General features: G+C 39.6%; 1 protein-coding gene across 1 annotated transcript; it reads left to right on the top strand.

The window, feature by feature from the left end:
- Window positions 1–1012: 1012 nt before the first annotated feature.
- Window positions 1013–12250, top strand: ppp2r1bb (protein phosphatase 2, regulatory subunit A, beta b). Its single transcript, XM_020654387.3, has 15 exons — window positions 1013–1167; window positions 1848–1938; window positions 2154–2254; window positions 2642–2874; window positions 3036–3183; window positions 3299–3454; window positions 5370–5484; window positions 5644–5714; window positions 7339–7473; window positions 8439–8612; window positions 8790–8850; window positions 9957–10111; window positions 10237–10379; window positions 10499–10590; window positions 10703–12250. The coding sequence occupies exons 1-15, from the start codon at window positions 1090–1092 to the stop codon at window positions 10717–10719; spliced, it is 1770 nt and encodes a 589-aa protein (XP_020510043.1). The 5' UTR covers window positions 1013–1089; the 3' UTR covers window positions 10720–12250.
- The last annotated feature ends 1509 nt before the right edge of the window (window positions 12251–13759 follow it).

A 13759-nucleotide genomic window follows, 5' to 3' on the forward strand; every position in this document is an offset into this window, starting at 1 on the left:
GTTTGTAGATTAATCAAATGCATTTATGAGTTACCGTTCACAACCATAATTTGTTTTTATCCAGTCAACCAACTCCTCACTTCTCCTCCAACCTCTGCTCCTCTCTATAGAAGACAAATGGTCGGCAAAAGGGGAAGAACATTTAACAACAAACACCTTTGAATGAATTATGGAAATTTGAATACATTAGACAATCTGATTTTATCCATTTCTATATTTTTTTACTGATCCATATCTAGACTGTATTTAGGTGATTGTGTGGCTGCAGTACATTTTATCACCTTAAATATGCGTATGGCTTTGTGTCACTATTAGGCTATAAAAATAAATGATTGTCAACATTGCTGATTTTACTTTCATTTCATTACCATTATCTCAGTGCAAATTAGAACATCACTGTCATTAACATTGTAGTATTTGTACAGTTCTCCCATCTTGCTTAATCTCAAACCTATAGTATGTTTTCAGAGCCAGAAGTGACACATTGGGATAATGATTAACTGATTAACTCTGTGCTGGTTTACAGGTCTTGGCCTGTTATAAACTTGTCAATCACAGGTAAACTAAAATAAACATGATGATATAAGTAAAATCAAACTTTCTTCTTTTTTTTTCTTTCTAATTTTGAGTCCTTTTTTCCAGCCAGAGGAGTCTCCTTCTACTGGCCATCAGAAATAATGCAGATTATTCTGCTTTGGCTTTAATTTTGAAACTATTATTATTTTTAAGTCTGCCATTTCTCATGTAGACTTCAGTTTATAATTCCATTATCATAACCAAACCCCTGTAAATGAGAGCAAACATGTTTAGATTTAGAAATTCAAATGTACTGTAATTTAAATTCAGACAATATAGCTGTAAAACCATGTTGTAATCATGATAATATCTAGTTTTCAGATATCAGAGGTACTGATATAATTACACTTCAATGTTCAGTCATGTTTTTTGTGAGACTTGCTCCCGACGGTTTTCTTCGCGGAGTCTTGAACGCAGCAGCGGAGAAGGGAGGGCCCTGCAGCCGCTCGGCTCCAGCAGAAACCCCGTAGTGCATCACAACAGCGCCATTCGGTAACTGCAACAGTGTCCAAAATGGCAGGAGCTGATGGAGACGACTCTCTGTACCCTATCGCCGTTCTCATCGATGAACTGCGTAATGAGGACGTGCAGGTAACAACACTAGTTTTTTACTTTAATCTTTATTTACAATTTTGAGCAGTATTAAGTATTCTCTCAGTCGGTTCGCCTGAATACCAACTCGCTAACTAGCACAAATGCTAGCTTACGCTCCCGGGCCGAGGCCTACCTGCAGCTTTCCTGACGGGCGCACCCTGCCTTTCCAACATAGCTAATTCGGTGGCTTGATTACATTTTTTGGGGGGGTCTGTAATAATGTTAATTGTGCATTTTGGTGCATCTATCAGCTGAACTATAATGAGAGTTAAATGAATTGGGTTGGACAAACCTATTGGGTCATGGGTTTAGCCGCTGTTGCTAACCAGTTTCAATTGACAAACCTGAGAGTTAGCAGTCGGTACAGCGGGGCTGTGAAGGCCGCAATTTCGACATGACTGACTATTGCTGTCCTATTTGCTCATTGTTAATGAATTTTACATGTTACAAGTCAAAGTTAATGAAGTTTACATGTTACAAGTCAAAGCTGGGTAACGATAGCTTTCTCACGTCGACGTTTCTCACTGCGGAGACGCTGCCTGAAGGCGAGATAGTAATGTTAACACTTTTATTATTATATTATAATATGTGTTAGGCATGCTGTTTTCTTATCGTCAGGCTTTAAATACCGTTTTGTTGCACAAACTTAACTAAAAGTGTGTAAACTTTGTACACAGTTACGACTGAACAGCATCAAGAAGCTGTCCACGATTGCTTTGGCTCTCGGTGTGGAGAGGACCCGCACCGAGCTCCTACCTTTCCTCACAGGTAATAAAGTCATTTATGTAACTTGTTAAAATCACATGATGTTTTCGACACCGCAGTTATTAACTGAGGGCTGCTTTGATATGGACGTCACGTGATCCTTTCAATCTGTTGTTATACTGTAACTTTACACATTTCCCAGTTACACCGTGAGACCTGACTACATGTACACGCAATTCTTTCTTTTTTTTTTAACAAATCTTCCTGTCATCATTTAGACACCATCTACGATGAAGATGAAGTGCTGTTGGCCTTGGCTGAGCAGCTTGGCAATTTCACTATGTTGGTTGGAGGACCAGAGTACGTCCACTGTCTCTTGGTGAGTGACTGGAGAGTGGATTTCAAATATCATTTATCAGAGGACAGCTCACTACCTGTAATAAAGTACAGGTAAAAAAAAACAAAAAACAATCGAGCGTTTTGGGTTTTAAAAATAGCATTATTTTACATTTCTGACACTGCCTGACATCCCAGATGAGTGGAATAAATGGTGAAAACCGCTGCCATATAGATGACTTCCTCTTAGATCAACCTAACCCACAATATATCATTCGTTATAAGTGTCTAAATATTGGCATAATTGAAATGATCCCCTGCCTTTACATTCGTTTTAATTAAAGTAAAAACAGTACACACTTTAATGTCTAATAGAGCATTGTTGAAAGATACTGACCCCATCTAACCCCTTTTCCTTTGTGATATGCAGCCTCCTCTGGAGAGCCTTGCTACAGTGGAGGAGACAGTAGTCAGAGATAAAGCTGTTGAGTCCCTGCGGAAGATCTCTCAAGAGCACTCTCCAGTTGACTTGGAGGTCCACTTTGAGCCCTTGGTCAAGCGGCTGGCAAGTGGTGACTGGTTCACTTCTCGTACATCTGCCTGCGGTCTCTTCAGTGTCTGTTATCCTCGTGTCTCCAGCACTGTCAAGGCTGAGATCCGTCAGTAAGTGGCTTTTCAACAAAGAGAAACATTTCATTCAATCTAAACCTCCATTTTCTCATTGCATTCTGTACAATATAAAAAAAATGGCATATCATTTAGTGTAGCACCAGATGTTTTGTCAGTTTTTCTGTGTCTGATAAACTGTTTATTGCTGTGTCTAGGCATTTTCGCACCTTGTGTTCGGATGATACTCCTATGGTGCGTCGTGCTGCAGCATCTAAACTTGGAGAGTTTGCCAAAGTCCTGGAGCTGGATTATGTAAAAAGTGACATTATTTCCCTCTTCACTGCTCTGGCCTCTGATGAGCAGGTATGAAAACTTGCCTTCCTTCTTCAGTGCCTAAACTGCAGTAGCATTCAATGTGTCCATGTCCTTTAAAGTTTATTTGACTGTTAAACTGTTATGATTACTTTTCTATTTTCAGGACTCAGTGCGGCTGCTTGCAGTGGAGGCTTGTGTCAGCATTGCCACACTGCTGCCTCAGGAGGACCTTGAGACACTTGTGATGCCAACCCTGCGTCAGGCAGCAGAAGACAAATCCTGGAGGGTCCGCTACATGGTGGCTGACAAGTTCTCTGAGGTAAGCAGTCAACTTCCTCTCGCTTGCTGTATGCCTGGTGAAGTGTCAGCATTTAGAAAGAAACAATGGGCACCTGCTTTTTGTAAAATGGCTCAAGGCCTTGACTAATGTTCTTCCAGAGTGCACACATGTTCCCAGACCAAGACCAAATGATGTTTGAGCCTTGGCTTATATCACTTCCCAGTATATGGTAAAAATTCCATTCAATTCATTAAAAATGTGTAAGGCCACTCATCGGCTGGCAAATTTTGGTAAAATTCAGTTAATCCCATCTGTAAATTTGATTCAGAAAACACTTCCCTTTAATTTAAAATCATTCTGGGCTACTATGTTGATGAAAATATTTGAAACAGTGAAATCTGACAGGCATTAAAGATTTGTAGCCTTCAAGTCTGAAGCATGTTCTTTAACTGAGCAGTGTGAGAGCCTTCTCAATCTGTGAAGTATCCAAAAATGTTGTCACATGAAAAGTCAAATCCAAATGAAGGATAACAGGTTGTATATCTTAACGATGAAATGTGTGTTTTTCACCTTTAAGCAAAAAGTCCAAATGTTGAAGTTATTATAAAATAAGTTATGTTTTCACATTTTCTGACTGTATTAGAGACTCTGAACATGCCATCGGAGGGCTGAAAGCAGACTCAGTGACATTACAAGGTCTACTTGGAAATTCAATACGATTCTTGTCAAGACAAATCATTTAAAAAAATAAAGTTCGACCAGGACAACTTTCACACATTGCCCATGTTGCAAATACAGATTCTCCAATAGTTTTCCCCCTTTGTGGATACCAAACTGGATACCTGCACTGGAATATTGGCAGATTCAGGGCTGGGCGATATGGACCAAAACTCGCATCTTGATACTGATTAGCTGAACGGCGATACTCAATATATATCGATATGTTTTTTATTAACAGTGAAAACACATGAAAAATAAACTACCTGTTTGTGAATTTAAAAAGTAATATTATAAAATAAAAATGTTCCTTAAATACAATAAAAAAGAGAGAGAGGAGGAGCAGGGTTAAGAGGGACAGACCGGCAGTCATGATTAATGAGATGAGAAAAAGGTGACCTGGCACCTCTATAACGTTATTTTAATGCAACATAAACTATATCCATATTAACGATGTTGTCTCACCCAATATCTTGTTTGAATATATATCGATATATCTTAAGTCAATATATTTCCCAGCCCTAATTCAAAGTATTCCAGTGGCAATACCAAATAGAAATACTATCATTTTACCTGGAGGCCTACACGAACTCTGTTTTGCAGTTGGAAAAAATGCAGACACTTTGCTGACTCTTACCAACGGGTTTACTTTGTGCTAGCACCACACTCATTTTTAACTGAAACACAGGACGAATTCACTGAAGTCTGTTCTTTTTTACCTGCTACAAAACAGTTGTTGCCAGGGCAGCCATGATACATACACTGTTGCAGCAAAGGGTAACTTGCCAACGAATTAATTACTGGGGAGAAACAAAAAAATAGTGTCAGAAGTGGATCATTGAATGGACTGATGTACTAACCCTCATCAATCCCACTTTGTTGTGGCATCTGAGACATTTCAGGAATTGATATCATTATAAAGTTCAAGACAAATGCCATAACACTTATGTCACCTGTTATACCCAGGGACCGTCGGCATGTGTTAAGTATCATAACTTCATTCCCCAACCACTGAGAGAACCATTTTTTTTAAAAGACAATTTATATCAATGTCAAGGACACCCGAAATATTTAGATCCCCACAGCCAACATTTACCTTGTATTCAACATAAGGCTATTCAATTCTCTGTCTGTATGTTTAACAGCTCACTATTATCCATACAATCTTTCTGCAAATGCATATTCTAAACATGCGTGTTAAGATATTGAGACACGTTGCCTTTTTTTGTGGTTTTAGCTTCAGAAAGCAGTTGGGCCAGAGATCACCAAGAACGACCTGGTCCCAGCCTTCCAGAATCTTCTGAAGGACTGTGAAGCTGAGGTCCGTGCTGCTGCAGCCAACAAAGTCAAAGGTCCGTTTTTTTGTTTTTTGTTTTTACACACTAGTTAACGCATCAAGGACAGTTATTGAAATCTAGGATGTCATGGTTTAAATTTAAGTTCTTGTATTTCCTTATTTTCATTCCTGTTCCATATCTTATTGACATTATACCCTTTTTCTTCTTTGTTAGAATTCTGCGAGAATCTCCCAGAGGACAGTCGTGAGCAAATCATTATGACTCACATTCTGCCCTGTGTCAAGGTAAAAATTTGTTGTGAGTCATAAAAACACAGAAGGCATAGAAGCATTATCTTGTAATGGTTTTCCCTTAAGCGCTTATGCAGATGTGTTAATATTTTGTCCTCCTTCATGAGACTGTGCTTGTTTTTACAACCTGGGTGTACTCCTTTTTAATGTTGGGCCTTTACTACTTTGAAAGTGATATTTTATTTACCAAATCAAATACTGGCACTTAAATGTAGTGATGGGTCCAATAAGACGAGCAACCAAAGTAAACCCAAGCAGCATTATCTGAAGCAAACATTCATGAAAAACGTGAAAAAGTGTCTACTAAAAACAGTACGTCATATTATACTTGCTTAAAGGTGTGTTTACAAACAGAACCAGAAAGCTGCCTCATTAAGCTGCATTCAAATCTATAACACACATTTAAAAATTAATTTGTCACAGAACAAAGGTCTAATCTTTACTCAACTAAAGATTTTTTTTCTCTCAGATGTTAACATGATTTTTGCATTTGAGGTGACTTGTTAGCACTCACATGAAATACTAAAAAAAATGAATTCAAAAAAAGTTGTTAATGAGAATATTTTGGCAACATACTGGACAGAACAAAGGGGGGTTAAAGTTTGAGAAAGGAAAATATTTTTTAGATTATGTGCGTACACACTTAGACTCATTCAGTACACAGCATTTACATCGGGGGGGGGGGGGGGAAGGAGAAATGGTCAAAATTAGAAACGGCACACCTTGATAATTGTAAGATTGTCTCTTATCTAACCCTAAATGCTGATAACATAATTTATAGGCTGCTTGTCTGACTGCCAGTGCAGGTCAGATTTTGAACAGCAGGTGGCAATGTTGTTGTACTTTTCTTTGGTAAGTACAACTGTGTTCCAAGGATTAATAAGTCTTAAATCTTTGCAGTCTTTTATTTTTTTTAATTCACTAATGGATATGTTAAGTCCATGTAGACCTGCTTTGTTTTTTTAATCCCTGAATCTTTAACTGTTGTTTGTAAAAAGTAAAGATAAGTGTCAACGGTAACAGTGCTTACCCTGTCAACATATCAACAGTGGAATAAATATTTACAGGTCACAAACTGATGAAAAAACCTACAAAGCTGTAAAAATGTAATATTATGATAACTTGCATTTCCCTTGATACTTTAACAAAGCACACAGAGTAGATGACCTGCCAAGACTGTTAGGCAGAGAATTAGTACATTACAGAATAATAGAAAATGACGTCCTCAAAAGTGCACCAGTTCCTTAAGTACTTGTGTTATCATGAGATATTTGTTGCATTAGTCATGTTTGATATCAGTAAACATGACAGGTTGGTCGATCATTTCAGTTCCACTTGTATATGTTTTGCCATTATTGTTTCTATTCACATCATATTTGAACTTATCCCCCCCCCCCCCCAGCAGATAACTACAATGGCATTGTGTTTGATGTCTGCCCTAGTATTAAGTGCCCATTGCTGTGTATTTATACATAGTAGAAAATGACAGTGTTCCTCTGTGCACTGTGTTGTAAATATGACTTATAGCAGTAGTGTTGATTTTTGTTTTCAATTTTTCTGTCTTAACTGCTTGTTTGTGTTGATCTCTCTGTCTCCTGTGTGTCTTGTCCCTGACCAGGAACTTGTCTCAGACACAAACCAGCATGTGAAGTCAGCTCTGGCTTCAGTCATTATGGGCCTCTCGACCATCCTTGGAAAGGACAACACAATAGAGCACTTACTGCCACTTTTCCTGGCTCAGCTCAAGGACGAGGTAAAGGAAATGCACACTTGTAATTGTGGGCCCCACTTTCTTGTTTATAATTGACACAACTGGGTTTAATTATCTTCAGGCAGTTGTTACATTGAGAACAAAAGCTTCCTGTGAGGTGAAGTTTGACCAACTTCCTTTGGCCCTGAGTGATCAGCATGGCAGAGACATGGTAAAGCCACTTAGCCACAGTCACCAGACGTACCTGTCTGCCACCTGGCTTGGTCGGAGGGTGACTTACAAAGACTGAGACCTAACAATTAGACTCAATTATTGTGTCTGGGAGGAATATTTAAATAGTGCACTCAGTGCAACTGTGTAATGCTTATTACATTTGATAGGTACAGAAGTAAGCAGCAAGCAGTAGGTGTTGGTATTAACCTGTGAAAGTATTTTTTAGAAAGCATGTGATAACACAGGTTCATATAACAGTTTTAGCTTAACGCTTTATCCAATGAAAACATTTCCATCACATGAATTTTTGATGAAATTACAGTTTGGCAGGTTAAACACCAAGACATTTAAATGTTTTTGATTGCTTGAGGCTGACTGTTCTTCTAGTACTTCCCTTCTTCCTATTTAAAGATGGCCCCATTTCCTCACAGCAAAAAGCACCAAGACCAAGAGTCTAATTGGATTACAGTCCAAAGTGACAGCTTTGGCATGACAATTTCAATACTTCAAGGTGCATCTCAAAGGGTCACTGTGTCTTATTTGCTACTACTTTGCTCCCACTCTGTAAACAAGTGTTACTTACTGTCAAACTATTGGTTGTGTCTGTTCGTCACCTGAGGATAAACGTTTTGTGTGACTAAAGGGGCTTTGCTTGTTCACTTTAAAGGTAAGGAGGTTTTTATAAGGTATGACGTTTGAGATGATTACGCTTTGACTAACACCTGAATATCGTGCTGTGACGAAGGCGAGCTGATTAACTTGAGATGCTCATCTTGATTACTTTTCTGTTGCAGTGCCCTGAGGTGCGTTTAAACATCATCTCCAACCTTGACTGTGTGAATGAAGTGATTGGCATTCGTCAGCTCTCCCAGTCACTCCTGCCGGCCATTGTGGAATTGGCAGAGGATGCAAAGTGGAGGGTTCGCCTTGCCATCATAGAGTATATGCCCCTGTTGGCTGGACAGCTGGTGAGTCACTGAGTTCAGGAACATTAAAGGCCATATAAAATATGTTGTAAAGGTCTTTCTAATTAGTACTATGCATATTACCAGGAAAATCAGAAAAGTACAGAGGACTTTAGGAATGATTTGACTTAAGACATTCAGGAATAAGCTCTAATTACACATGTGTCTGTTTTTGCCCAGGGAGTCGAGTTCTTTGATGAGAAACTCAACACCCTCTGTATGGCCTGGCTCATCGACCATGGTAAGACATTCTAATGGGATACATTTTTCAAAGCAGTTATGTTGGATTAGGAGAAGTTTGTAGAATAGAAATCATTGGACAAAACAGTTGTTTTTACAGAAATTCTTTTTTTATTTTTTTTATCCATTTGCAGTTTGTCCCACTTCTTAACAAAACACAGAGTCCTTATTTTGAAGTATCTTGTATATAATTTTTACATGTTATTTTTCCACAACACACTTCAGCAAGGTTGTAATAGCAGTCTGTGTTGGGTAGGGTTTAGTTACATTTACAATATATAAAGAGCTAAGAGCAAGCTACTCTTACGCACATTCAAATTTTCCTGTATATATTACTGAACTTCCTTGTTTTTAACTTAGGTTAATGTAGGCCACAGCCTGTTATATAGAAGCTGTACACGATAGGGTTCAAACTTGATGTTTGGTCGCTCTGGGTGAGTCTATCTGAGCTTGTTTGCAGTGGGAGCTTCTCTTTTCTGTTTTCACCTATATTCAAATGCTGTCACAGCTGTGTACTCACAGAGCTTAGCAACGCACACTTCTCTATTTTATAACCTACACATTGTCTTTTGCATACATTTCCCTCTTCTATAGTGTTCTGTTCACATCAAGTTTTCTAATTAGACAGACACACGCGCACTATTGAGGACAAAGGGCCAGCTGGGTTACATCATTGGAATGCTGTTGGTGTGAGTTTCCGTACATGAGTGTGTGTGTGTTTGGCTGTGGCTGTGGCTGTGGCTGGGGTAAGGGCTGTGCCACCCTTATGTAAGCCCTTCAAAGTCAGACAGGACTACAGAAATCAGCCCATAATCTCGGTCACTGTCTCTAACATAATGAGATTCTTTGTTTCTTTGTACATAGCAACAAAACTCCATGATTTCTGCTGTTTGATGAAAGTTAAATTGGATGTTTCTGGGTGAATTCTCTGATGCCCAAGACTAACATTTGGCTAGAAGTTTAAATTATATGAATAAAGTCTACACAATTACAATGTTTCCAGTTTCCCTTACAGTTGGCATTTGTTTCTATATAAATCAAGTGAAGTATGTTCACAGACTCTTTTCAGGGACAGCATTCATACTATACTGTATCACTGTTTTGTAGTGTATGCCATCCGTGAGGCAGCCACCTGTAATCTGATGAAGCTGGTGGAGAAGTTTGGGGCTGAGTGGGCTCAGAACACCATCGTGCCTAAAGTGCTGGGCATGGCCAATGACCCCAATTACCTCCACAGAATGACTACTCTATTCTGCATCAATGTGAGTCATTAGCATCTCCTATTAACTTGCTTTCATGATAAGGTCTGAAACTATATTATTTCTTCTTTAAAGTTTTCTGTAAATTTGAATTACTGTCTCTATTGACCACTGGTATTCTGTCTCAGGCTTTGTCAGAGGCATGTGGTCAGGATATCACCACTAAGCAGATGCTTCCAGTGGTCCTAAAGATGTCCAATGACCAGGTGGCAAACGTACGCTTCAACGTAGCAAAGTCCCTTCAGAAGATTGGGCCAGTCCTTGACAGCAAGTATGTCATTTTTAAAATTTCATGTCAATGTGACAAAAATGTGCATTGACTCATAAATGAAGAACCTGCTTTGATAGTATGTTAAAAAAAATGTGCCTCCTTCTTTCTCTGTCTCTCAGTGCCCTTCAGTCCGAAGTGAAGCCAGTGCTGGAGAAACTGGCCACAGACACAGACATGGATGTCAAGTACTTTGCCCAGGAGGCAATCAGTGGTAGGTTCTTTTATTAACTTGATTGCATTTAGAATGAGATGAATCATCATTAGCATGCTTTAGAAAATGATTTGAGTAAAACTCTGATTTTCTTGTTGTCTTTTTTTTCCAGTTCTGGCCCTAGCATAAACCAACCCCACATCTCTAAATCAGACAACCACCCAAAACAACAACGCAAACACTTTTACAAGATATTTATTGATGTTCAGGAACAACTGGTAAATGTATAGAGAAAAGCTGTTAACAATGGTTTTATCTTTTTCTTTTTATCTTTTGTTTAATCCATGTCAAGGCATAGCACAGGCTTCTACGTTAACCTCTCTTTGCTGTAAATGGGTGTTAAAAACTAAAAAGCAAAGTGTGATGAACTTGCATTAAGTGGTGCATGCTGACTTATGTGCTACTGTACTAGCTAGGCATTGCTAACCAGAACCCCTCTCACATTCCTCCCTATTACATCATGGGCCACTGTTGTACTTCAGCCACAGTCATTGCAGCACACCACATGTCTATGTCCGTTGCACTTTTCTCCCGATGCTAGGCGCTAACTTCCATTAGCAGATGGCTCTACAAGCTGTTTATTTAGCTGTTCTTTCTCTCTCTGAGAGCGCTCTTTTCCCTGATACGCTTTGCTGAGAAGTGATTGAAAGGACTGCAGGTTTAGTTTCTTCCACCAGACCAAACCTGTTGTCTCCTTAATGCTTCACAGAACTGTTTTGTACTACTCTGTGACAAAGAAATAATGGGATGTCCATTACTGCATGTAATCCGATGAACTCTTTCAATGATTGCATGTTCTAATCAATCTCAAATGTTGTCCCTTCCAAACTCTATCTAGCAGAGTACCTCACCCCTCTGCATTGTTTGTTCTTTGCAGCAACTCAGATTGAATTGGTCAAACAAATGAATTACCTCGGCCCACTGTAATAGGGACCAGCTCAGTCGTGAAGTGTTGCTCGTAATTACTCCTCCCAAGGATTCCAAGTAACTTTTGTTAGGGGAATTGGGAATTAGTCATCAGTTGTGATTTTTCGCAAGATCTTCTCAGCATTGCTCTTAATCGGTGTGCCATTGATTTTGATTGATTTGATAGCAGTGGTGTTTTCTTTTCGTACGCCTGGGTAAACTACTGTCAACTGTCCTGTATTTTTTTGTAAAGCCACTCCATTCTAAATAGACTTCATTTGTAAAGACTGCGACAAACAAAACCAAGACACACGTGTCCTAGAGCCACCCAGTTTCCCCTTGAATCCATGCCAGGTCCTCTACTGTATGAGATTGCAGTGAACATGAAGAGCCAACCAATGGTTCCTGCTTAAAAATATCTACGCGATGGAGAACAAGTGCATGTTTTTAAAGAAAGTGGGCTTGGGGAAATGGAGCATGTGTACGTAAGGCTGCATAATGTTTTATTAGGGGGTGGGAGCGTGGGTGGTTGTGGGCGGGTTGAATAAATGGATTGTATGTGTTAATAGAATAAACTTGTTTTTCTCTGAACTTCCCCCGTTGTTCCCTTCTCCCCCTCCCCTGCCATTTTGTTTTCTTGAATAAACCCTGATTGTTGATTGTCCTGTATCACAAAGACTGTGCTTTATTTTTTTTTTGAATTTCTTCACACTTGGGAAACTGTATCTTGATCTGAATAAAGTAACACAATGAACTTGTGTAGCCTGCATTTATAACTAGTTTCTGCTCAACAATATGGAGGAAAATTACTGCCTTAAGGTCTGGATTCTCTTAAACTCTGGATTCTGACTCAGCTTCTTTAAGTACTGTTGTGTTGAAGCAGTTTCTGTTTAACTTTGAAACAGTGTCTTTGCTCACTTGTTGGAAAATAAATCTACCTGGTCACTGTTGTCTTGCAGAGAAGAGTTGAGTTTTCCTCAAGGATGTCCGTCTTACTCCAGTCATTTGTCCAGAATTTTTGAGCCTTCCTCGGACTTTGTGGAGAAGGGTCTCCAAAGCAGGTATTTCTTGTGAAGTGTTTTAAGTGAACAAAGTGTTTATCACAGCGCAAGTAAATCCTTAATCCAGGACGGTTAAGTACTCCTTTAGCTTTGTAACAACAGCTTTAAGGCCTTTCAATGAAAATGTGGGATTAATTTCACATGTTGCTGCTCTCGTATTTGGTCAGCTCTAACCTGGTCAGCAGCTGCTGTGGAGATGAAAGAGCAGTCTTGGTTCTGTTTTCGCTGCAGGGAACATGCAGAGCGGGCCAGGGTCTGCAGCTGACAACTGCCCTCACTCTGAGGAACTCTGCAAAATAAGGGCTCGGCTGAGAAGAGCTGTTTGTCTTTCTGAAGCAGGAGAGGTTTGAAGGTTTGAAAAACATGTTTATATCGGTTTGGACTGAAAACTGAGCTGTACTTCTTTTGATGTACACGCCAAAGGTTAGATGCACCATACTTTTCTGTTTAAATCCAAATGAGCAATCAGGCAAAGAGGATTAGGACAATAAATTAAATGGCACTGATCTTTATGAGAATCTCAACCCGCCTTTTTTAATCTCTTCAAATCTCCCTCCAGACCTCCTTGGTGCCATGTTTCCTCCCAATCCTCCACCCAGCACTTCTTTGGCTTTATACCACATTGTGCACATACTCTTTAATGCACAGGTTGCTGTGTCAGCATTTTCTGCTACTGCGAGACCACCTTGAGAGCTGTTCAGAATAAAGCTGAGCTTTTCGAGAGCAATAGAGCCTGTGGGATTGAAGAAAAAACATATTTGAACTTTTCTTCATATATAAGCTGGTGATCTAAACACAGGGAACAGGCCAAGCTTTGAACTGCAATTTTTCCTACAAGTGAAAATCTTCATTTAAGCGTGATTACTCGAGGGCGAGGTCTAATCTGCCCCCCCCCCCCCCCCCCCTCGCTAAATCCGCTGGAGTTCACAAGGCGGTAATGAAACAGCAACAACCTATTTCTTTCTATTTAGATCCTGTTATTTGGGCAGATTTTCAGCAGCCAGAGCCCTTGACAGCGCTGAGAGAGCTCTGACGTCAGTGCAGCTGCCTCCCAGGACTGTGTCATTTATAATGAAAGGAGTCAAAGCCCCCACACAGCACACACAAACATGCGCACACACATGCATAGTGAGGTCAGATGCTCTCAGGGTGACAAATGACAACCATCAGTCAATGAGAAAAGCAGCGGCGGAGCTCTTATT

Source organism: Labrus bergylta, chromosome 11 (genome assembly GCF_963930695.1).
Source record: "Labrus bergylta chromosome 11, fLabBer1.1, whole genome shotgun sequence".
NCBI lineage: Eukaryota > Metazoa > Chordata > Actinopteri > Labriformes > Labridae > Labrus > Labrus bergylta.